This window comes from Oncorhynchus mykiss, chromosome 31 (genome assembly GCF_013265735.2).
Source record: "Oncorhynchus mykiss isolate Arlee chromosome 31, USDA_OmykA_1.1, whole genome shotgun sequence".
NCBI classification, from domain to species: Eukaryota; Metazoa; Chordata; class Actinopteri; order Salmoniformes; family Salmonidae; genus Oncorhynchus; species Oncorhynchus mykiss.
The window spans coordinates 8090026-8114404 of record NC_050571.1 but is presented as its reverse complement, the minus strand read 5'-3'; the positions used below and the strand labels follow the sequence as shown (position 1 = coordinate 8114404).

The window sequence follows — 24379 nt, the reverse complement described above, 5'->3', positions numbered from 1 at the left end:
TTCCTCCTCCTCTCCCTCCACTACCTCTCCCTCTTTCTCCCCTACTTGCCCCTCTTCCTCTTCCTCCTCTCCCATGTCAGAGTTCTCCTCCCCATCCTCCCCATACACGGCCATGCCCTCGATGTCACTGTCCATATCACAGGCCTCCGTGGCTCCATCCTCCTGAGTCTCAGTTGTTATCTTGCTCTGGTCAGTCGTGTCGACAGCCTCTTCAGACTTCTCCATCACATTGGAGGACAGGGATGGGGTCTTATCCTTGGTGGGAGGTTGTGAGCGAGTGGAAGTGGGAGATACCTTGTCCTTCTTGGGGTCTGTTTTACCAGAACCTGGGTTCTTCATCTCACTGGAGACCCTCTCTTTAGTATGGGAGCGAGGGCTTCTGGAGTTCCGGCCGGAGATCTGTTTGCTGGGGGACCTTGGCCTGCGAGGACTTCTGGAGTTCCGGCTGGAGATCTGTTTGCTGGGGGACCTTGGACTGCGAGGACTTCTGGAGTTCCGGCTGGAGATCTGTTTGCTGGGGGACCTTGGACTGCCTTTACCCCCACTGTTTGATTTCACTCGTTCTTTGTGACGGTCGCTATCCCTCTCTCTACTCCTCCTCCTCTTTGAGGAGATTGGGGAATCTCTCCTGGGGCCGAGGTTCCGCCTTCTGGGGCTTGGGGTTCTCTTCCTCTTAGATCTATCTTCAGACTTCCTGCTCCTGTCTGAAGACTTCCTGTCAGATATGGTCCTGCATGATGGGATGGAAAGAAAGTTCACATATAACACTTTTATTCCCACGTTTCTGGCTTTTACAGAGTCTAAATGAACTATTTCTCCTTCAATAACAATGGTTATAATGGTGACAGTGTCTGACAGTCTGAACTCAGAAGCCATAATCAATGAAAACAAAAGGTAATGGCACAACAAGGGGGACGCATCAACTTACGGAAGTGTATTATACTCTGACGAGAAGGCCACTTTAATATGAATCTCATCTATTTTCAGGTGTTTGGATGTATGGTGTCCAACCAGCTTCTGTGCATCCAGTGCATTTGTCATTTCCACAAATGCCTACCAAAGGACAGAACATTGTAAGCAAATTATAATAGACTATAACACAGACCAACAAAAAAACAATTCAAAGCAAAATGCAGTTAAATACCTGCGTAGGTAAGAACAGAGAGTGCTCCACAGGTCCAAATCTTTTAGCTGCGGCCAGCAACTGTCTCTTCCACGCGGCAGACTCTTTACCAGGAGGCACCGGGGAAAAACGCAACACCCGGGAACTCTATACGGACGTAAATGGATTTATTTAACTCATTGAATAATATTCTGTGTGTGTGTGTGGTTGTTTTAGAGAAAATCCCTTTTAAACAATTACCCTTTTAAACAAACTTAACTATAATGATGCCAATTAATTTATCTTGTAAAAATGTACCTGCAGGAAGTTAAATGTTGACGAGACAGAGAAGGTGACTTGTCCTCCTTTCACCATCACTGGGTTACTGAGGTAGTATGTCACAATATCGGCGGCCTGGTCAGTTGAGCCCATCTCCACAAAAGCCTGAAAATGCAGCGTTACAAGAACCATAAAAACATTACTACTAGAATGGATATCCCGATTGGTCAATGAGGCCATGATGGGTGGTCGATTCTACTTCTATACTTACAACATTCCTTTTAATCACTAGAAGATTTGTATTATTGTAATTCAGTCAATGCCTATTTCATAGGAATTGAAAACACATATTAGCTATTTCTATAGATGGCAGGATGAATAAATAGGCCTACTAGTCTTCTTACCAAAGCAGGGAACATGATGACTTTCACAACTTCCCCAAACGGATTAATCAGATCCTTCAAACCATCTTCGTTGAGACACCGGGGGGTAAATTTGGCACAAACCACTTTGCCACTCCCCTGGAAAACAAAAAGGCAAGTAAAACAGACATTGTGAAAACTTTTTGTTCACTTTTTGTTCACCAGAACAGCAGGAAAGAACAACAATACCGTACTAACCTTTGTCTTAGGGTATATGCTTTCTCTAGAGCCGCTACTTGACGGTTTACCTACAGGACAATAGAAAAGCTAAGTTAATGGCACGTTATAATAATAATCATTAAAAATCACATATAAATCACAGCAAATGGTCCTGTGTGGATTAGTTAGTAGAGTATGGCGCTAACAATGCCAGAGTTGTGGGTTCAATTCAAAATAAGAAAAATGTATGAAAAGAGTCTGCTAAATATACGGTGCCTTCAGAAAGTATTCACACCCCTTGACTTTTTCCACATTTTGTTGTGTCTTGTCACTGGCCTATACACAATAAAGCCCCACAGGGAAGGTGTTATAATACCTGTAAAACCTTGGGGTCGCCAGGGTAGCCTAGTGGTTAGAGCGTTGGACTGGTAACCGAAAGGTTGCAAGTTCAAATCCCTGAGCTGACAAGGTACAAACCTGTCGTTCTGCCCCTGAACAGGCAGTTAACTAACCCACTGTTCCTAGGCCGTCACTGAAAATAAGAATTTGTTCTTAACTGACTTGCCTAGTTAAATAAAGGTCAAATATATATATATATAATATATAAAAAAAAGCAAACTGGGAAATGGTTCCAATTGTTTTTCCACCTAAATTTCCCATGGGCGATTTTCACCTAAAATAAGGACTGTGTTACCCTGGCGTGACATTTGTTCATTTGTTATTCTAAAATTGATTAAATAAAAATCCTCAATCTACACACAATACCCCATAATGACATCACAATACCCCATAATGACAAAGCGAAAACAAATAAAAAACAGAAAAACCTTATTTACATAAGTATTCATACCCTTTGCCTTGAGACTCGAAATGGAGTTCAGGTGCATCCTGTTTCCATTGATCATCCTTGAGATGTTTCTACAACTTGATTGGAGTCCACCTGTGGTAAATTAAATTGATTGGACATGATTTGGAAAGGCACACACCTTTCTATATAAAGGTCCCACAGTTGACAGTGCATGTCAGAGCACTGGATAGTGTCGAGGCACAGATCTGGGGAAGGGTACCAAAAACATTCTGCAGCATTGAAGGTCCCCAAAGAACACAGTGGCCATCATTCTTAAATGGAAGAAGTTTGGAACCACCAAGACTCTTCCCAGAGCTGGTCGCCCGGCCAAACTGAGCAATCAGGGGAGATGGGCCTTGTTCAGGGAGGTGACCAAGAATTCAATGGTCATTCTGACAGAGCTCCAGAGTTCCTCTGTGGAGATGGGAGAACCTTCCATAAGGACCACCATCTCTGCAGCACTTCACCAATCAGGCCTTTATGGTAGAGTGGCCAGACGGAAGCCACTCCTCAGTAGAAGGCACTTGGAGCCTGCTTGGAGTTTGCCTAACGGCACCTTAAGGACTCTCAGACCATGAGAAACAAGATGTTCTGGTCTGATGAAACCAAGATTGAACTCATTGAGTTCCAAGTTCCAAGAATGCCAACATCTGGAGGAAACCTGGCACCATCCCTACGGTGAAGCATGGTGGTGGCAGCATCATGCTGCGGGGATGTTTTTCAGCTGCAGAGACTTAGGAGACAAGTCAGGATCGAGGGAAATATGAACGGAGCAAAGTACACAGAGGTCCTTGATGAAAACCTGCTCCAGAGAGCTCAGGATCTCAGACTGGGGCGAAGGTTCCCCTTCCAACAGGACAATGACCCTAAGCACACAGCCAAGACAATGCAGGAGTGGCTTCAAGATAAGTCTCTGAATATCCTTGAGTGGCCCAGCCAGAGCCCAGACTTGAATCTGATCGAACATCTCAGAGGATACCTGAAAATAGCCGTGCAGTGTCGCTCCACATCCAACCTGACAGAGATTGAGAGGATCTGCAGAGAAGAATGGGAGAAACTCGCCAAATACAGGTGTGCCAAGCTTGAAGAATCATACCCAAGAAGACTCGAGGCTGTAATCGTTGCCAAAGGTGCTTACACAAAGTACTGAGTAAAGGGTCTGAATACTTATGTAAATGTTATTTAAAAAATCTAATAAAAATAGCAACATAAAAATAAACAGTTTTTGCTTTGTCATTATGGGGTATTGTGTGTAAATGGATTAAATAGCCCCCACCCCCTTAAATTTTAGAATAAAGCTGTAAGGTAAATACATGGGGGAAAAAATCCAAGTCTGAATAATTTCCCAGTGCACCGTAATAGGCACACTAATGCAGTGAGTTTACCCAAGTAGTTAATCAACCTATGGGAAGGTCCACCAGTCTTCTCTTCAACGTTCGGTCTCTTTGTGTGGTCATCACCACTGAAGGGATTAAAAAGGCCTGTTGTTAAGATCTTTTCTACATTAATACTAAAGCACATACACTACCGTTCAAAAGTTTAGGGGTCACTTAGAAATGACATTTTTTTTCCATGAAAACATACATGAAATGAGTTGCAAAATGAATAGGAAATATAGTCAAGACATTGACAAGGTTATAAATAATGATTTTTAATTGAAATAATAGTTGTGTCCTTCAAACTTTGCTTTCATCAAAGAATCCTCCACTTGCAGCAATTACAGCGTTGCAGACCTTTGTCATTCAGTGAACGGTAGTGTAAACAAGGAGAGATGTGAACGGTAGTGTACACGCGGAGAGATGTGAACGGTAGTGTACACGCAGAGAGATGTGAACTGTAGTGTACACGCGGAGAGATGTGAACGGTAGTGTACACGCGGAGAGATTTGAACGGTAGTGTAAACAAGGAGAGATGTGAACGGTAGTGTACACGCAGAGAGATGTGAACGGTAGTGTACACGCAGAGAGATTTGAACGGTAGCGTACACGCGGAGAGATGTGAACGGTAGTGTACACGCGGAGAGATGTGAACGGTAGTGTACACGCGGAGAGATGTGAACGGTAGTGTACACGCGGAGAGATGTGAACGGTAGCGTACACGCGGAGAGATGTGCACTCACTTTCTGGTGGTCTGCATCCGGCAATCCCACTCAGGATACCTAAAACACAGGCACAGGAAGAAGAGATGGAGTGATAAAAAGCTGGACAATTTAGGAACTTAATCTATTTAAGCTAGGCCTATTACAATATCAATGCTGACAGTACGCGTTTGAAATGTCATGCTGGTAAAGTGGAAAACTGGAAAAACAACTTGAATATGTGATTACTCACATTTTAAGAAGTGTGAGCTGTCCATCTGCATGTTGAGTTCCATTGGCGTGTGTGAACCAGAACTGCAACAAAAAGCAAATCAATTTTTTTCTCTCGTTGTTCATATTTAAGATACTGCTACGCATGTTAAAACACAGCCTATGCATTAACTGTATATTATCAGTGGAACAAATAGGCGTAAGATTGATACACTTTGGACCTTTTCATACACATGAACCTACCAGAGATCCAGACAATGCAATACTCAGAAATAACAGGAAGTAAGCTACATACCTTTTCAGAGAGCACGGTAATATCACAGAGAGAGCAAGTATGAGGAAACGTTTGGGGGATTTCTCCATGGAAGTCAAGAGCAGAATTCTTGGTTGGAGTGTTGCCAGAGGTGGCCATCTTGATTGTGACAACTGGGACATCTTGGTCTGGGCGTGGTCTGTAGTCTGTAGTTGGTGGTGGTGGGTACCTGTAATCTACTGCTGGTTGGGACGAGTTGGGGGGTTTCCAGGTGTTGCTGCTTCCTCCTTGGGCCGTGTTGTAAGTGGACCTAGGAGTTTGGTAACTTCTGGGAGTTTCGTTACCATAGTGGTAGTCCACAACTTGGACAGGTACAGGTTCTAGGCGAGAGCATGTGTACTGCATCGAGTTGCCGTGCCGATCTAGTTGCCAGGGCTCAGCCTGTTCTGTGGGAAGAAGTTGGGAAGGGGGAAGAGAGGGGTGGATGTCTAATGGTTGAGAATGACTCCGGTCACCCTGTTCCCACACACAGCCACGAGATATGGCAGCAGGAGGGTAAGAGATCATAGCTGGATATGGTGACTGCTGTGTCGCCCTCTTCTTCTTGATCTCCAGGACCAGATGTGGTAGGTTCTCCACGGTGATGAGATCCTCAGGCATCTCGGCTAGTAGAGAGAAGTCTTTGGGCTTGAGCCCACAGCTGCTCAGGAGAGTTTGGTCTGACCTGTTTAGTGAGGAGGAGTAAGGTTCTGACCGGCTTAGTGAGGAGGAGTAAGGGGACTCGGTGGCAGCGGAGGCTCTGGATGAGGAGTATGGGTAGGATGGTATTGTGGAATGAGATGGTGACTCCTGGGACGATCTGTAAACATTCTGACTGTGGTCTCCAGGGTGCAGGTGATCTGGAGAGTCGAAAGAGCTGGGTCTTAGACCTTTAGCTGGTGGTGGTCGTCTGTAGGAGTAGTTGTGAGACATGCTGGAACGTAAACGTATCTAATCTCTGTTGAGAAAGTTGCCAGTGAAGAGATGATGGGTCAAAGAAGCAATCTAGGGAATATGGATTCAATATTAGGCTATTGGGAAAGGTCATCGAAATTATTAAAAGCATAACGTTGCTGTTTACATTTACTTGAAACGGACAGTGGCTGAGCTAGCAAAGCTAACGTCAACTAGCTAACTTCCTCTCTCACGTTAGCATTTTTTTTTAAAGATAATTTGTGAATACATACAAACATAAAATGTCGGCATATTCGTTAATTCGTTAAGTATCTTACTGAAACCTGTATCGAAGTAGCTAGCTAGCTTCCCAGGCGTCTAAACCGGAACCGGAAGTAACCACTTTTTTTTTAAGTAGTGTGTTTTCGTAAAAATGTATCTGCCTTTCCAGAGTGCGCTTTGGCCATTCGTAAATTCAGAGCGCTGTCAGGATGTCATTTCAGAGCGTACACTGGACGAGGAGTGGGGTTGAACCGAGCGGTCGGACCTCACAACCGCAGTCAAGCTAACTACTTCCAGACACAAATGAGAGAACACCTCACTGACTATTTTATTTGCCATAGCAGAGCTGTTTTCATGTTATCCAGAGCGCTGGTGGCTGTAACTGTGCTGCTGGCAACATTTTACTGACACCGACCATATTCTACCGGTGTTGAGCGTAAATTCACAAATCATTCTGCGTTCTGTCACTCTCAGACGAGAGTATTATGAAATCGGAGTATAGAGCCAGCGCGAATTTACGAACGCATCCATAAGAATCGAGTGCAGTTTGTTTGCTATAAATAAAACAAGAGTATGAATTGATCAGGGGCCATGATTTGTTGTGTGAAATCACAAAATATATAGTCCAACATTTATTTTCAAATACTTAAAGAAAAAAACATTTAGATTTTTGTACAATAGTTTTGGTAAGTTTTTATACAGTAGTTTTCCTTTTAGGTGCATTTAGAAAAAACTAAAGTCAACATCGACATGGCAGTAGGATTTCAAGCTCCAGGCTCTGAAAGATAATGTCAGGAAGAAGAGGTGCAATGAAAATAAAATCTAAAATAAGCCTGGCAATTCAGACTCTGAAGAGAAAGTAAAATGTAGAACACAAAAAAAAGAGACATATTATAAAGTAGGTAATCTAATTTATAACATCCAGCTTTAAACCCGGCTAAGATATTACATATTAATCTCATAGCAAACTGCATTTCAACAAAATGAGACTGTATACAGAAATATGTTCTCTGCACTTTCTTACTGAATTCATAACACAAACAAAGATCTAATTAAAAATACATCTTGTGATTGAGATGAACCACTAGTTTTGATTGAACAGAAAAGTATTATTTGATGGGGCAGGTATGTTAGAACAACTTACATAACATAGGCCTATAATATTCAAATAAGAAATACAAGTAAAAAGTATTCTGGTTCCTACCCTGTTTTTACATTCAGAAGAGTAACAACAAACATATGATTTATGTACACAACATTATTCAAAACGTTAAACATGCAGGGCTAGCTGGAAAACTTTGGCAACACATTAAGTGCAACAGAGTAACAGAACTCCAACAGATCTTCCTACGCTGGCTTCAGCGTGGACAGATGATTCGTTCATCAGAGGACTAGTCTCAGTGCTTCAACCCTGGTACGAATTCTTGTGCTTCAGGGTTCAAATTGCTGTTGATCTAAAGAGGGGAAAAAAAACATGAGGGAAAATGTAATCAAAGCTTACAGAGATGATTCAATCCAAACAAATGGAGATATTATAGGCCCATTCTTAGTAAAGTATGTTCCAACCTGTGTTGTCTTGCCAACTCCTCATGCCAAACAAGACAAAAATCATACTTTATACGTATGCTCAAAATGTTCTTCTATTCTACTGAGAAATATACTTTGTTTGTATTCTTATCTTTTATTATTGTTGTTGCATTGTCAAGAAGGAACATACAAGTAAACATTTCGTTGGACGGTGTATCCTTTGGAAATACGACTAATAAAACTTCAAATGTGGTGGCAAGAAAGCACATACATATCTGGGACTAGGCTAGCCTCAGAAACACAGGCTTTTCATGAGTCCAAGAGACAAGATTTTGAAGGATGGCCACATGAGACTAGCCTGGCAAGCCACCTGATCCTGAATGGTTCCCTACAAAATAATAGGACTAGGCCAAATAAAATGGCTACTTTCCACAGACTTTACTTTAAGGAAACCTGGACAAACAAAAATCACTGAAACATTTACCGCCAGGCCGTCGACGATGTCTGTGTCACAGAGGACCAGTAGGTTGAGTTGGTTCTGGAGTTGACCGAGGGTTAGAGGGAGATCTCTTGCTGGGATGAACCATTCGTTCTCCTCTTCCTCCAACATCTCCTGGAAACACTGCTCAATGAACTCCTCCTCCCACAGCTCCTCCTCAATCTGGGGACAAAGCATTCAAAATAATTTAGACACCCACTCTTCGCAAAACACTAAATTATTGAAATAATGATACATTGCTATTACAAAAACAGCTATTTCTTTGTATGTGGAATAGGCATTAAATATTAAATCAACTAGCTACCTAATCTAGTACCTGATAAATAGGCAGAATAAGTAGAGTACCTGTCTGTTGAATTCCTCCTCGTTCTCCATCCACATGTATTCAGCAAAAGGATTGTCATCATTGATGAACTGTCCGTGTAGGATAAGTTCGCTGTTGCTGAGGCTTGGGGTGTTGTTGATGCGACTTGGGTCTTTCATTTTGGCTGTAACAAAGATGAGGTAAGTTAGTTGTATCTTCAAAAATAGACCAACAGAGGAACAATTACAATATTTCAGAACACAGTAATAATAAGACACAGCAATAAACAATCCCGAGTTTCCGAGTAGCGCGGTCTAAGGCACTGCATCTCAGTGCTCGATGCGTCACTACAGACACCCTGGTTCGAATCCAGGCTGTAACACAACCGGCCGTGATTGGGAGTCCCATAGGCGCACAATTGGCCGAGCGTCGTCCGGGTTTGGGGTGTAGGCCGTCATTGTAAATAAGAATTTATTCTTAACCGACTTGCCTAGTTAAATAAAGGTTATATTTATTTAAAGAAACTTGTAGCGAGTCGTTCTTAAGACGACTCGCTATAAAGGCTTAAAGCAGCAACTAGGCACACACATTTCTGTTTTATATGGACCACATCAATGTTAATATAACGTTACGATATATTTCATAAAGGTCAACTTACCAGGTGAAGGTTCAAAGCTGTCCGTTGTTGCTTTTGTTTTGTTCTCCAACTCTTTATTTCCAAGACAAGTGAGCAATAATGGCCGCTGAGGCTGTTTACACGTTGAGCGTCAGCGATTGGACGAATCGTATGACCTTCCCATGTGACCAGGGCGCATCCTCCCTGCGACTCTCGTTATAGAGCTTCAACGCCGTGTGAGCCCACCCTGCGCAGGTAAGGACAATAAACCTCAGTTCCCTACATTCGGGAAATCTTCGTTTGACTGTAAAATAACTAACGTTACATATTACGAATATATCTTGTTTATATTGAGCTCCTTTAATTTTTTTTGTAGCATAATATTACACCTCATGATGAAAACATGCAAGCTCGTTGCCATCAAATTAGCTTCGTAAGCTAACTAGGCCAGAGGCCTTGCCTTTCACATCAAATATATGTTATGCTGCTGTTATCTATTAACATTTTAGTTGGCTACTATCATCTTCAAACTAAACGTTTTTAGTTATGTCTTGTACGCACAACATTCAACAAATATTCACATACTGAGTACATATGTTTTTGGCAGCACAGACAAAAAGCGGAAAAAATCAGCTCTTGCGGTTAACTGCATCTCGTGTTAGTTAGCAACTTGAATAGCTAATGTTGCGATACATTGTCTATACCGTTGTCTTTGCTATAGCAGGATCTAACAGTGTTCTGATCCAGAGACTGGATTCAAATTCCCTTTTTTTTTTTTAATTTTAAAAATCATTGTTACCTTGTAACTAAACATTTTTAAAAGCTCTTTTTCAAGTTGTGTCCAAACTGCAGTTAGGACAATTTGTTGGTCACTTGGTGCATTACCCTTTCTCTATGAAGATGAAACCATGTTTGATATATCTTCTCTTCTGGCTATGACATACAGTTAATGCTACTGTATATCTTCCTCTACTTTCGTATGAGGTCAATTCACGTCTGAATCTTTACTGTACATTTCCCTCCTTTTCTGTGAGTGGTCTCTCTTCAATGCTTTAATAAATGGTTCTTCCTGTTTCTTTCATATAAACCTAACATTCTGATTCTGAACACAGTTCAATTGACTATTTAAATTGGGCTGTTCTCTCTACACTTGCTCTATGTACATTGTAGGCTAACTGAACCTGGCTGCAGACAGTGTTGTTGGCACCTCCATATCCCCATGCTAACTGTGGAGGAGGGTGGCAGACAAGAACTTACACCCTACACTTTCACCATTATGTTTCTGCAGAAATATTCCATCAGATGAAGAGGAGAGTTTTCCTTTTTCCTCATCCACGTTGACTTGTTGCCACGTCGTTGTCAGTTTTTGAATTGACCGAATCTTCTCTTCGTTCAAAGACTTCTAAATTGGCCCTCGCTTTAGCTGCTTCCTTATTCTGTTTATTGTGCTGTGTAATCTCACATTGAGTTAGTTTAGAGCTCGTCAGCCATTTTGAGGATTGCCATGTCCCAGAAGATTCCATCTGATAGCTCTCAGAAAGGCTTTGCTGTGGGACGCGGGCTTCTGGCTGCTGCTGAGACCCTCAACTTCAGCATGAATGAACAGCGTTCAGACAGTCTCCATGGCTCAACCTCCAGACAGTTGCACGGCATGTCCTCGGCTATGGGTGGTGGTGAGTGTGACCCGCAGCTGTCCCGTCGTGGTGGCGGCGGCAGCCACATTGGCAACTCCATAAAGCTGTTTTCCAGCTTGGGCCTGTCGCCTGCTGACCTGGACGTGCTGGCACAGATCCCAGAAGACAACATTAGTGTGGAGACCTTGCCTCACCTTATAATGCAGCTTAAGAACCGGAAGGTGGAGTCTGACAGACGCATGGCAGGCAACTCTAGAGGGGACCTGTCCGGGCTCTCCTCTGAGCCCTCATACAGAGCCAGCAGAGACGACTGGGATGGCATGCGTGTTGGCAAACTGGGTGGTTCCATGGGGCAAGCTTCGGCCCACGCTCAGCAAGGAGACTTGGGCTACAATTCCATCCAAGACACTTCAGCTGGAAGGTACGAACTCGACTATGGCCACGGCAGTGGTGGAAGAGACCCAGGGTGGTATTCAGATCTTTCCCGTGATCGCTACAGCGGTATGGGCATGGGTCCCCCTTCAGCGGCAGACAGTGTCTTTATGACCAGGAGAATGGGATCCCCGTCCCAAGGCAAAGTGCAGGACTTCTTAGGAGTTATACCTCACATGTTTCCCCATGTGTGCTCTCTTTGTGATTTTGACGTGCACTCTACCATGGTGAGTATTAACTCCAATTCATTTTCCACTTTACCTGTCTATTTCACACCGTCTACTCTGATCTCAGTTTGATTGCTACTCTCATAAAGGCACGGACACTTTCAATTCAAGACCACTTTTTGAATTTTATAATCAAATCTTTTATTATATCTTTTGATTTATCAAGTGACGGAAAGCCAATCCTACAGTACACTAAGTAATGATTCAACAAGTCTGTTTTATGGTAGCATCATATCTCCACTTATTCAGCTTCTTTCTCCTTTTTTTTTGAAGAGCCGTAGTTGAATCACCCTTTTGCTTTCTAATTGGTGTGGGAGCCAATTAATGTATACAGTGTATGTCTTCAGTAAATCAGTCACTCATCCAGTGGTTGTCTTGGTCTGCAGGAGTGGAACCAGCACACTGATGGATTACGCCACACAGAAAACCAGAGGCTCCTCCTGCAAATGTAAGTTACATTTCCTCTTCAAACACACTACGTTATGTAAAGACCTTTTCGCAAAACAAGGTTGTTTTGACTAAAGTTTAGATACCCACTGAAACGTCTGTGTACAACTTTTACCCTGCCTACTTGAAAAAAAGCTTGAAGAGAGGGAAAAATAAATATTTTAAAATCAAATTGTGTGAACCATCAATGATTTTTGGCCAATGTTCTCCCATGACCATTATAGGTACCCAGAATGGGATCCACACATGGCCACAGGCAGAAGGTATGTGTCTCACTTTCCCGCACGTGCACACAGGCTCTCTCTCTCTTTCTCACACACGCTCTCGCTCTCTCTTTCTCTCACACACACGCTCTCGCTCTCTCTTTCTCACACACACACACGCCAGTTGTCATAACATGTTTGCAAATATTAGTCCCAAGAGTTGATAAAGAAGATAAACCAGTTAACAAGAAACCTTTCAGGTGTTTTGAATTTAAAGAGTAACTGCCCCTTTAAAAAAAAATACTTCTCATTTAGAAAACAGCCTATGTGGCATCTATGAGTGTGAAACATTTATTCTAATGTCAACATTGACTACAAAGTATAAATACGGTCATTTTGGTCATAAAACAACGTTTTTTTTTGTTTTTTTTTTGTTGAGGCTTGTGGCCCTTGACTGCATCACAACATAAACGAAGGCTGGCTTTTTTTTTTATCCTGCCAACAGCTGGCATCACACTAGAAATTATACATCCAGAGCTGCTCTCGACCCGATTGGAATCCCTTCTGTAAATTTGGGTTGACTTTGGATATCCCTATGGGGCTCATTAGGTACCATCGATAAAATGGGACAATATGTTGAAATTTCAGTGACTTAAACTCAAACCAACTATAAATTGTAGAAATTAATTTACAAATATTGAAAGCATTTATTGAGAACTAAAAAATAATGAGAATATTTTCTCCACCGTCGCATACCAGTCAGCTAAAGTTAATAGTCTAAATATATATTTTTTTAACTCTTGTCAACTGCGAACACACACACACACACACGAGACAACCACACCCCCAAAACCAACTCGAGTTTGAATTAAGTCATGGACAATAGCATTTCTTAATGAACCCAATATAAAACGAGGCCAAATCAGGAAGTGAAGTTGCACTTTAAAATACGTAGCTGAATCAGTCTTATGTAATTAGACTGAATCTCATGTTTGTCCCCTTTTCCAGCGGTGGGTCTCATCTACTGGAGACCACCAATCAATCAGTCGGTCTCCTGGGACCAATCCCCATGGCTGAAAGGCAGCAGGCTGGAGGAGGGCGCATGAGCTCCGGCTGGGGTAATGCTGTGTTTTTGTGAAAGATTGTGTCCGTGTCTGAAATGGAATCCGATTCCCTTTTAGTGCACTACTTTTGATTAGGGTTCCATAGGGCTCTGGCCAAAAGTAGTGCACTATATAGGGAATAGGGTGCTTTTTTTCCCCCCCGGATGCCGCCAATGTATACTTATTCCTGTCACTTACTGATTTAATTTCTGTGTTCATTACCATGTTATCATTGTCATTAAAGGGATAGGCCTAGTTCACCCAAATTACTAAATGACATATTGGCGTCCTGACCCTGTAATCAGTCTAGGGACAAAGGAAGACAGTAATCCATGTTTTGGTTAGCTGGCTACTGCCATGTTGTAATTTAAGTGACTGTGGCTCCTTGAAAAGCCATATGTTGTGTGTGTGTGTGTGTGTGTATGTATGTATGTATTTATATGTATGTATGTAAATAAATAAATATAACCTCTTATGTCTGTTTAGGTGGTGGTGCTGGATCTAATGTTGGATCAGGCAAGCCACATCAACACTCTATGGCACTTAAGCAGGTAATGTATTTTATTTGTCATGATATTATCTTGATCAAATACAATCTTTTTTACTGCAATGCAGTGACCCAGGTAACTCCTCATCAAAAACAAATGTATTTTTACTGGTATGTCTTAGGTGTGAAAGTCATGGATTCAACCTGTTTTGTAACTGTTCTCCTCATCAGATCAGAAGCAAAGTCGTGGTGGCCAAATATGACAGGAGTCCTCTGTCTAACAAAGCCCTGTTCGCCCTGGTTGAACCCTTTGGAACTCTCTGTGAACACCTGGTACTGAAGAACAAGGTAAAGCACGGCTCTTTGTGCCACCCTGCCAGGGGCATGTTCAATTCTGGGCGTACGTGGAGATTCTAGGATTTGCGTGCGCAACAAACTAATGGGATTTTTCAAACATCTTATTTTTTTCTTGATAAATCAGAGCCATACTGTATTTCTGCGCTCGTGAACAAGCGTTACAGCCCCACCTGGAAAACAGCCTCCGTTCATCCTTTTATGTAAACAATAAAAACACCCTCGTTTGCTGTGTGATTCCGAAATGCTAGAACTGGGTCATGATAGTTTTTTTTTTTTTTAAGCGCGATGGTAAATTTGATCACATTTCTGTAGAGGTGTGGGCAGAATGTTTTAATATTTTACAGTGACTTTAGAAATGCATCCGTCAATATAGTGCTATGCAATCTCCTTCCCCAACTGTAAATACATCTGTTTTCACACCAGACCTACATTCTGTTTTTTATTGGCCGACCATTATTAGAATTTTCGTGCCTCAAACACTTCAATTACCCCCCCTCCTCCCCCTAAAAAAATAACAATATTTGCTTGCAATGCAATTGGTCAACCACTAGTAGTTCTTTCCCCCTCAAGTTCAAACTTGAAACTGTCGCACGCGAGGTTGTCTTTTTTTGTTGTTGTTGTTTTTGTGCCCACACACACTTGAGAGAAGACGCCCCTAGTCGTTGACTGTAAAGATTCTTAATTGGAGTGTCCAGGAAACCACCCCTGTTGTGTTTTCACACCACTTTCCTCTTATTACAATGTATAAATCAATTCTGCTTTATTAACTAACGTATTACAGTACAACTGGAAACGTGTAGATCACAACGCAAACTCTTTCAAACACTTGACTTGCTCCTATTACCCATTTCAACGGTTGTATTAGACCACCCGACGACTGGTCCTGTAGCACAGGGTTCATGATGCGTATTCCTACTCCCACAGGCCTTTTTAGAAATGGAGACTCATAAGGAAGCTAGGGATGTGGTGAGCTACTACCAGCAGAACCCAGCGGTGTTGCACGGGAAACAAATCACCTTATATCTGTCCAAGGAACTCATGGTGATTCAGGTAATATTGGAATATTGTCCTTATTCGTCTATTTTTCATTAGTTTTTTACCTGTATCTGTTGTATCGAGGAAAATACCTCAAGTCACTCGGCTGCGTTTCTATCTTAGCTGACCGTTAACGACCCCCCCAGTGATCATGCACGCAAAACTAGTACACGTAACATGTTCCTCTCTCTGAATACAGAAAGACAGCAGAACTGAGAGAATCAACCGGGAGGCGAAACAAGGCAAAGATCCAGCGGTGGCGAACCAATCGCAGGTAGTCTTCTTCTCCAACTTGCCGCGTGAGAACGAGAAGAAGCAGGAACTCCTCACCATCGCGCGCCGCTTCGGCACCGTGGAGAAACACTTGTTTCTAACTGATGAGGTAAAAGTCCTATTTATTCTCTGTATAAAAAAAAATGTATACTAATGTTTGGATAAAAGCGTCTGCTAAATGGCGCATATTATTTGTTATTAAACTCAAGCAAAAAAAAAAAAAAAAAAAGCAACGTCCCTTTTTCAGGACCCCCGACTTTCAAAGATAATTTGTGTGAAGTTATTTGGATTTCAAGAGGTTCATTTGTAGAGGGTTTAAACACTGTTTCCCATGGTTGTTCAACGCAGCATAAACAATTAACAGCTTACAGACGGTAGGCAATTAAGGTCACAGTTATGAAAGCTTAGGACACTAAAGAGGCCTTTCTACTGACTCTGAAAAACACAAAAAGAAAGATGCCCAGGGTCCCTGCTCATCTGTGTGAATGTGCCTGAGGCATGAGGATATTTTTTAAATGTTATTATATTTTGGATCTGTCATGAAGGCTTAAAATGTATAAACGTTAGCGTTTGTCTTCCTAGTCTTTTGTTCAGCTGGGGTCTGCGGAGGATGCTGAGATGTTGGTGAAGTACTACACTCTGAATCCACTGACCATCCAGGGAAAGACTGTCCGTTTAAACATCTGTACCAAGTACAAGACCTTGAAGTAAGAATTCCCCAAGATTGATTCAGTGCTTCATTATCACATTAGAGGACTTAGTTGGCCTTTTTTTTTTTTACAGAGGTAGCTGTACTGATTGTGGATTGTTGTCTGTCTGTAACAGTGTGGGTAATCGCTCCAACAAACTGATGGATGATAAGAGAAGGAGAAGCAACAGTAGTACTGGGCCCAAAGACAGAAGTTCTTCCAGAAGTGGTAAATCTTCCTCTAGCAGCAAAGCCAAAGAGGACAAGAAGGAACCACCAAAAGGAGAGGACTGCAGTGCAGAGAGAAAGGGGGAGAGGTCAGGAGGAGAGGGGGAGGGGTCAGGTGATGAGGTGGCTGGTGTGATGGAGGGAGATGACGCTGAGGAGTGCAAAGGAGAGGGAGACCAAGGTTCACGTGATGATGGGTCGTCAGAGGACAAGGCTGAAGACGTGACGGAAGACCCAGAGCCCGCGGCCAACACCAGTCTGGAATCCCAGGAGGAGAAGGAACCTGCTCTGGACTCCGACGATGTTCCGAGCACTGCCAAGGTTCTGAGCAGTAGTGATGTCACAGAGAAGGCTGAGGCGTCAGAGGTGGAGGAGGGGACTGTGCCTGCTCCAGAGGAGAAAGCGGAGGGAGAGCCTGAGAGTGAACAGATGGAAACTGAAGCCACTACAGATGAGCCAGAGACCGAGGACAAGGATGACATGCCGTCGGCAGAGCCAGCAGAGAGCTCAGAGATGCATGAGGAACAACTACCTGCGGACCAGGTAGGTCAACAACAGAAAACATTTACAGTCCAAGAAAATATTTGTCTTGCTTACAAGTTGGCACTACTCTTGTGTTTTTGTTCTGTTGAGCACAGTGACATATCTCCCTTATATAATTTTTTAAAATATTGTTCATATTGTAAACATTTATTTATAATGTATAACCTAATATGTTGAATATGTAACTAATATGTTGACATACAGTACCAGTCTAAAGTTTGGACACCTACTCAGTCCAGGGTTTTTATTTTTACGATTTTCAAAATTGTAGAATAATAGTGAAGACATCAAAACTATTAAATAACACACAGAATCATGCACTAACCAAAAAAAGTGTTAATCAAATCTAAATAGATTTTGTTTGATTCTTCAAAGTAGCCATCCTTTGCCGTGACAGCTTTGCACAGTCTTGGCATTCTCTCAACCGGCTTCATGAGGTAGTCACCTGAAATGCATTTCAATTAACAGGTGTTCCTTGTTCAAAGTTAATTTGTGGAATTTCTTTCTGTCTTAATGTGTTTCAGCCAATCAGTTGTGTTGTGACAAGGTAGGGGTTGTATACAGGAGATACCCCTTTTTGGTAAAAGACCAAGACTATATTATGGCAAGAACAGCTCAAATACACAAAGATAAACAACGTGAAGGTCAGTCAATACAGAAAACATTTCAAGAACTTTGAAAGTTTCTTCAAGTGCCGTCGCAAAAAACCATCAAGAGCAATGATGAAACTGTCTCTCATGAGGACCGCCACAGGAAAGGAAGACCCAGAGTTACCTCTGCTGCAGAGGATAAGGTCATTAGAGTTACCAGCCTCAGAAATTGTAGCCCAAATAAATGTTTCGCCGAGTTCAAGTAACAGACATATCTCAACATCAACTGTTCAGAGGAGACTGTGTGAATCAGGCCTTCATGGTTGAATTGCTGCAAAGAAACCTCTACTAAAGGACACCAATAATAAGAAGAGACTTGCTTGGGCCAAGAAACACTAGAGATGGACACTAGACCGGTGGAAATCTGTCCTTTGGTCTGATGAGTACAAATGTGAGATTTTTGGTTCCAACCGCCGTGTCTTTGTTAGACGCTGAGTAGGTGAACGGAGGATCTCCGCGTGTGTAATTCCCCCCGTGAAGCATGGAGGAAGAGGTGTGGGAGTGATTTATTTAGAATTCAAGGCACATGTAACTCGCATGGCTACCACAGCATTCTGCAGCGATACGCCATCCCATCTGGTTTGGGCTTAGTTCCACTATCATTTGTTTTTCAACAGGACAATGACCTAAAACACACCTTCTGGCTGTGTAAGGGCTATTTGACCGAGAAGAAGAGTGATGGAGTGCTGCATCAGACCTAGTCACCCGACCTCAATCCAATAGAGATGGTTTGGGATGAGTTGGACCGCAGAGGGAAGGAAAAGCAGCCAATAAGTGCGAACTCCTTCAAGACTGTTGAAAAAGCATTCCAGGTGAAGCTGGTTGAGAGAATTGCCAAGAGTGTGCAGAGCTGTCATCAAGGCAAATGATGGCTATTTGAAGAATCTCAAATATAAAATATATTTTGATTTGTTTAATACTTTTTTGGGGTTACTACATGACTCCATGTGTAATTTCATAGTTGTGATGTCATCACTATTATTCTACAATGTAGAAAATAGTCAAAATAAAGGAAAAAACCCTTGAATGAGTCCAAACCTTTGACTGGTGCTTTATGTTGAATATGTAACTAACATGTTGTTCGTTTCCGCCAGGAGGAGGGCAGCATGGAGCAGGACTTCCCGGAAAACATGGATGACTTTGTGACTCTGGATGAGCTGGCAGAGGACGAGGACTTGGAGAGACAGGACTCCTCATCCAAAGAAAAGTACTCCTCTTCAGGTAAACAACATTAACTTCACCTCTTATCTAGCATGATGTATGATCATTTAATTTAGGATGATTGATTGATTGATAGCGTCTGTGGAATTGAAAACCATTGCTACAGTGTCGGCCCACGTGAAAAGTAAGCTACAGCAACTGTTGTTGGGTGAAAGTAAACAGTTGTGTAATTGTCGCTCTCATCCTCTCTTTGCAGGGAGCTCTAAGAAAATTGGGGGATTGAGAGTGGTCAACGTTGTGGGATTTAAACGAGCCTATGGTTTTCTGAACGAGATCTTGGCCCTGGCCAAACCCTTCGGTACTGTAGTTCAGCACCTGGTGCTTGACGTGAGACCTGAGGTAAAGTTGGTTGATAGATTAATTTGACAGTTAAAAAGCGAAGAAGAAAAAAAATAGTGAAGTTTAACTATTGTGTATATTTTATTTGTTGGTGGACCTAGGCCTTTCTGCAACTCAATTCGGAAGAAGAGGCCAAAGCAATGGTCAATTTCTACAGTGGGAATGTAACACCGACTGTGTGTGGGAAGTCTGTGAAAATCTACCATTCACAGACGTACGCTACCATTCAGGTGAGCTCCGTACCTGCAGATTGTTGGTCAGCCTTCTACTGTAGAAGTTGTTTGTAATGTTTGTTGTTCTTCTTGCAGAGTGGGAGAGTGGTATACGTGGGACAGATTCCCCACTTCAAATCCTCCGACGCCTCTCTTCTGAAAATCGCTGAACCGTTCGGCAAAGTGAGACGCTATTTCCTGAACAGATCTCGCAACGAGGTAATAAAATATTTTGTTCTCTCTTCGGCTCTCGGAGCTTCTTGGAAAGAGTGGGAAACGAAACAAATGTGGATTTCTATTGTTTGTTAATTATTTAATTATTTAATTTCTAGTGTTTCATTGAGATGGAACGTGGCGAGGACGCTGAGAGAATGTCTGAGACCTACAAGGACACGCCCCCTAAATTCGAAGGCAAGCGACTAACGGTGTACGTGAGCAGGAAGTACAAACAGCTCAAATACGGGTGAGTCAAATGAAACAACAGTTAATGTAATTGCTGTGAGCCATGTACATTTCAACTTATTTCTGTCACTACTAAGATGGCGACACTAAAGATGAAATGCTCTTTTGCGGCTCTTCCGCGACACTAAAGATGACATACTCTTTCCCCACACTAGACACCGACCACCTGCCCCTGACTCTGAGGAGAAGAAGAGGTCGTCGAAGAGGGAGCGATCAGGCAGTGAAACGAGCTCCGCCAAAAGCTCAGCCGCCAAAAGCTCAGCCAAACAGGATGAAGAACCTCCAGTCAAGAAGTCCAGAGAGGAGACGGCATCTTCATCAGCAGACGAGCCTGAGAAAGAAGACAAGGAGGAGATGGTGGAGGTGCCCACTGAGCAGAGTGAGGTAGAGGTTAGGAAGGAGGAGGAGGAGGAGGTACATGGAGAGCACAGTCAACCCTCTGAGACCTCAGCTGTACACAAGATTGACACTGACATGGTAAGTTTATCTGGCTTAGGTTGTTCTGAAAATGTCACCATATTCACTATAGTGTATTACTACGGATCACAGTCCTATGGGGCTTTGGTCAAACGTAGTTCGCTGTCATCATCAGCAATCCCTCTATGATGATCTGATGGGGAATATGACGCCATTCTGGGATGTAACCCCAGGCCGTTTTAGTTTGTCAACCAAAAGTAGTATCTAAGGAACTGACTCTCTATTGTCCTGTGCCGTAGAACATCAAAATGGAGGAAAACGAGACGGCCATTTCCATAGTGAGTGTGAGGAGCGTTGAGGAGAATGGAGAGACTGCCTGCACACCATCCCAGGCTGAGGGGAAGCTTTCATCAACCAGCCCGGTTCCTCTGGGGCCTTATGAGCCTAACAACCCAGTGGGTAAGGACATGCTCAGATTAATACTCGAGGGGGGAAATGGTTTTCTATGTGTTTTAGAAATATTAATAACATAAAGAATCATTTTATTTTTCTGTCAGACAACTTTTGTCTTGTCCAACACATTAAAAATATATACACTACATAGACGAGTATCTGGACACCCCTTTCATTTAGTGGATTCAGTCTATAAAATCAAGCAAACAGCAATGCAATCTACATAGACAAACATTGGCAGTAGAATGGCCTCACTGAAGAGCTCAGTGACTTTCAAAGTGGCACCGTCATAGGATGCCACCTTTCCAACAAGTCAGTTCGTCAAATGTATGCCCTGCTAGAGCTGCCCAGGTCAACTGTAAGTGTTGTTATTGTGAAGTGGAAACATCTAGGAGCAACAGCTTCTCAACCACAAAGTGGTAGGGCGCACAAGCTCACAGAACGGGGCCGCCGAGTTCGGAAGCATGTAGAAATTGTCTGTCCTCGGTTGTGAGTTCAAAATGGCCTCAGCACAGGAACTGTTCATCGGGAGCTCCTTGAAATGGGTTTCCATGGCCGAACAGCCTCACACGAGCCTAAGATCACCATGCGCTATAACAAGCGTCGGCTGGAGTGGTGTAAAGCTCACCGCCATTGGACTCTGGAGCAGTGGAAACGCGTTCTCTGGAGTGATGAATCACGCTTCACCATCTGGCAGTCCGACGGACGAATCTGGGTTGGGCGGATGCCAGGAGAACGCTACCTGCCCCAATGCATAGTGCCAACTGTAATGTTTGGTGGAGGAGGAGTAATGGTCTGGGGCTGTTTTTCATGGTTTGGCCTAGGCCCCTTAGTTCCAGTGAAGGGAGATCTTAACCTTACAGCATACAATGACATTCTAGACAATTCTGTGCTTCCAACTTTGAAGCAACAGTTTCGGGAAGGCCCTTTCCTGTTTCAGCATGACAATGCCCCATGTGCACAAAGCAAGGTCCATACAGAAATGGTTTGCAGAGATCAGTGTGGAAGAACTTGACTGGCCTGCACAGAGCCCTGACCTTAACCCCATCGAACACCTTTGGGATGAATTGGAACGCCGACTACGAGCCATGCCTAATCGGTGCCCGTCCTCACCAATGCTCTTGTGGCTGAATGGATGTTCCAACATCTAGTGGAAAGCCTTCCCAGAAGAGTGGAGGCTGTTATAGCAGCAATGTTCCTACATCTAGTGGAAAGCCTTCCCAGAAGAGTGGAGGCTGTTATAGCAGCAATGTTCCAACATCTAGTGGAAAGTCTTCCCAGAAGAGTGGAGGCTGTTATAGCAGCAATGTTCCAACATCTAGTGGAAAGCCTTCCCAGAAGAGTGGAGGCTGTTATAGCAGCGAAAGGAGGGCGGGGCAACTTTTATATTAATGCCCATGATTTTGGGAATGTTCAACGAGAAGGTGTCCACATACTTTTGACAATGTAGATATCATATTTCATACATCAAATCAAATGTTATTTGTCACATGCCCAACCAAACATCATAGTGACTCTGTTGTTTGATTGCAGGTGTTGAATATGTGAAGATGGGGTACTACTGTAGAGTCTGTTTCCTGTTCTATTCCAATGAGGAGACAGCCAAGAAAGTTCACTGCAGCAGTCAATCTCACTACCAAAAACTCAAGGTAAAAATGCATTATTTTAGTCAATTAGCAGATATACCAAAATATTTGAGCAGTCATTTAAAACTCTGACACAACACACCAATACGTCTCTCACTTTGTATCAAACCAAAAAAAAACATTTTTGTTCTGAAATCTAAATGCTGTCCTTTTTTTTCAGAAACATCTGGAAAAGGAGAAGGCCAAAGCTCAAAGTACCACAGGGACGAAGACTCCTGTTTAGGAATGATGACGAGTGTTGGAAATGTTTACGCTTGGATAGAGTTCGTTTGTAACGCAAGAGTGGATGTTTCAGCAATTCTTTTTTTTGTCTTTTCTTTTTTTTTTAAAGCTTTCGTGTTTAGTCATACAGTCTTGTAACTCTTTATTTTAACCAATGTACCGTACCAGGAGGAACCAACCATGAATGGGTCTGGAGAATGTAGGGAGTTTTGTATGCCTGGTTTTGTTTTTAAGATTTTCTGATAACTCGTCTTGCTAAATTGTTAAGTGCAAGAAACATTTTTGATTTGTGTTGAAGTCATAGGACGACATCCCTCTCAGATGCTGGTCTTTTGATTGGTTCCCCGACTGTTGTGATGCAGAGACGAGAAATAACGTAACCAATTATATTAGGGCAAGTGTCTAAAGAAAGGAGTTTGGTTGATCATTTTTAATAAATGCCTCCCATGCAGATGTTCAGATAATTGCATTGCTTGGATGTATAATGAACAAAAAATATAAATTCGACATGTCATGTGTTCCCACGTTTCATGAGTTGAAATAAAAGATCCCAGAAAAGTGTTTTGTGCATCTGAAAACATATTTCTTAAATGTTGTGAACAAATGTGTTTCCTTCCCAGTTAGTGATCATTTCTCCTTTACCAAGATAATCCATCCATCTGACAGATATGTCATATCAAGAAGCTGATTAAACAGCATGATCATTACACAGATGCACCTTGTGCTGGGGGGACCATAAAAGGCCACTAAAATGTGCTGTTTTGTCAAAACACAATGCCACAGATGTCTCAATTGGTATGCTGACTGCAGGAATGTCCGCCAGAGAATTGAATGTTAATTTCTCTACCGTAAGCTGCCTCTGTCATTTTTAGAGAATTTGGCAGTCTGTCCAACCAGCCTCACAACCGCAGACCACGTTGTAACCAGTCCAGCCCAAGACCTCTACATCCGGCTTCTTCACCTGCGGGATGATCTGAGAATATCCACCAGAGCTGTTGCCATATAATTGAATGTTAATTTCTCTACCATAAGCTGCCTCCAACGTCGTTTCAGAGAATTTGGCAGTACGTCCAACAGGCCTCACAACCGCAGACCGCGTGTAACCAGTCCAGGACCTCCACATCTGCCTCCCTGGCTGTATCGCAACCGGCCTGATTGAGACTCCCATAGGGCGGTGCACAATTGGCCAGGCGTCGATCCGGGTTTGGCCTGTGTGTGCCGTAAATGTAAGTAAGAATTTGTTCTTAACTGACTTGCCTAGTAAAATAAAAAAATCTTCACCTGCAGGGTCATCTGAGACCAGCCACCTGGACAGCTGATGAAACTGGATTTGCACAACCAAAGAATTTCTGCACACACTCAGAAACCGTCTCAGGGAAGCTCACCTGCGTGCTCTTCATCCTCACCATGCTCTTGACCCAACTGCAGTTTTGCGTCGTAACCAACTTCAGTGGGAAAATGTTCACCTTCGATGGCCACTGCCACGCTGGAGAAGTGTGCTCTTCGGGCAGATGGCAAACAACTTGTATGGCATCGTGTGGTTTGCTGATGTCAACGTTGTGAACAGAG

General features: G+C 42.9%; 2 protein-coding genes across 2 annotated transcripts; one reads left to right on the top strand and one right to left on the bottom strand.

Annotated features, from left to right (window-relative positions):
- Positions 1–7258: 7258 nt before the first annotated feature.
- LOC110504511 (polyadenylate-binding protein-interacting protein 2) lies at positions 7259–9712 on the bottom strand. The gene is made up of 4 exons (XM_021583266.2): positions 9574–9712; positions 8957–9099; positions 8597–8773; positions 7259–8039 (listed from the first exon to the last, which is right to left on the bottom strand). Exons 2-4 carry the CDS (start codon positions 9092–9094, stop codon positions 7983–7985), a joined length of 372 nt encoding a protein of 123 aa, XP_021438941.1. The 5' UTR covers positions 9095–9099; positions 9574–9712; the 3' UTR covers positions 7259–7982.
- LOC110504508 (matrin-3) lies at positions 9660–23371 on the top strand. The gene is made up of 20 exons (XM_021583263.2): positions 9660–9786; positions 10820–11824; positions 12211–12272; positions 12496–12534; positions 13483–13592; positions 14064–14128; positions 14296–14412; positions 15346–15471; positions 15656–15838; positions 16312–16436; positions 16555–17188; positions 18933–19059; positions 19256–19398; positions 19500–19628; positions 19707–19829; positions 19943–20073; positions 20228–20549; positions 20789–20948; positions 22476–22591; positions 22749–23371. The coding sequence occupies exons 2-20, from the start codon at positions 11036–11038 to the stop codon at positions 22809–22811; spliced, it is 3564 nt and encodes a 1187-aa protein (XP_021438938.2). The 5' UTR covers positions 9660–9786; positions 10820–11035; the 3' UTR covers positions 22812–23371.
- The last annotated feature ends 1008 nt before the right edge of the window (positions 23372–24379 follow it).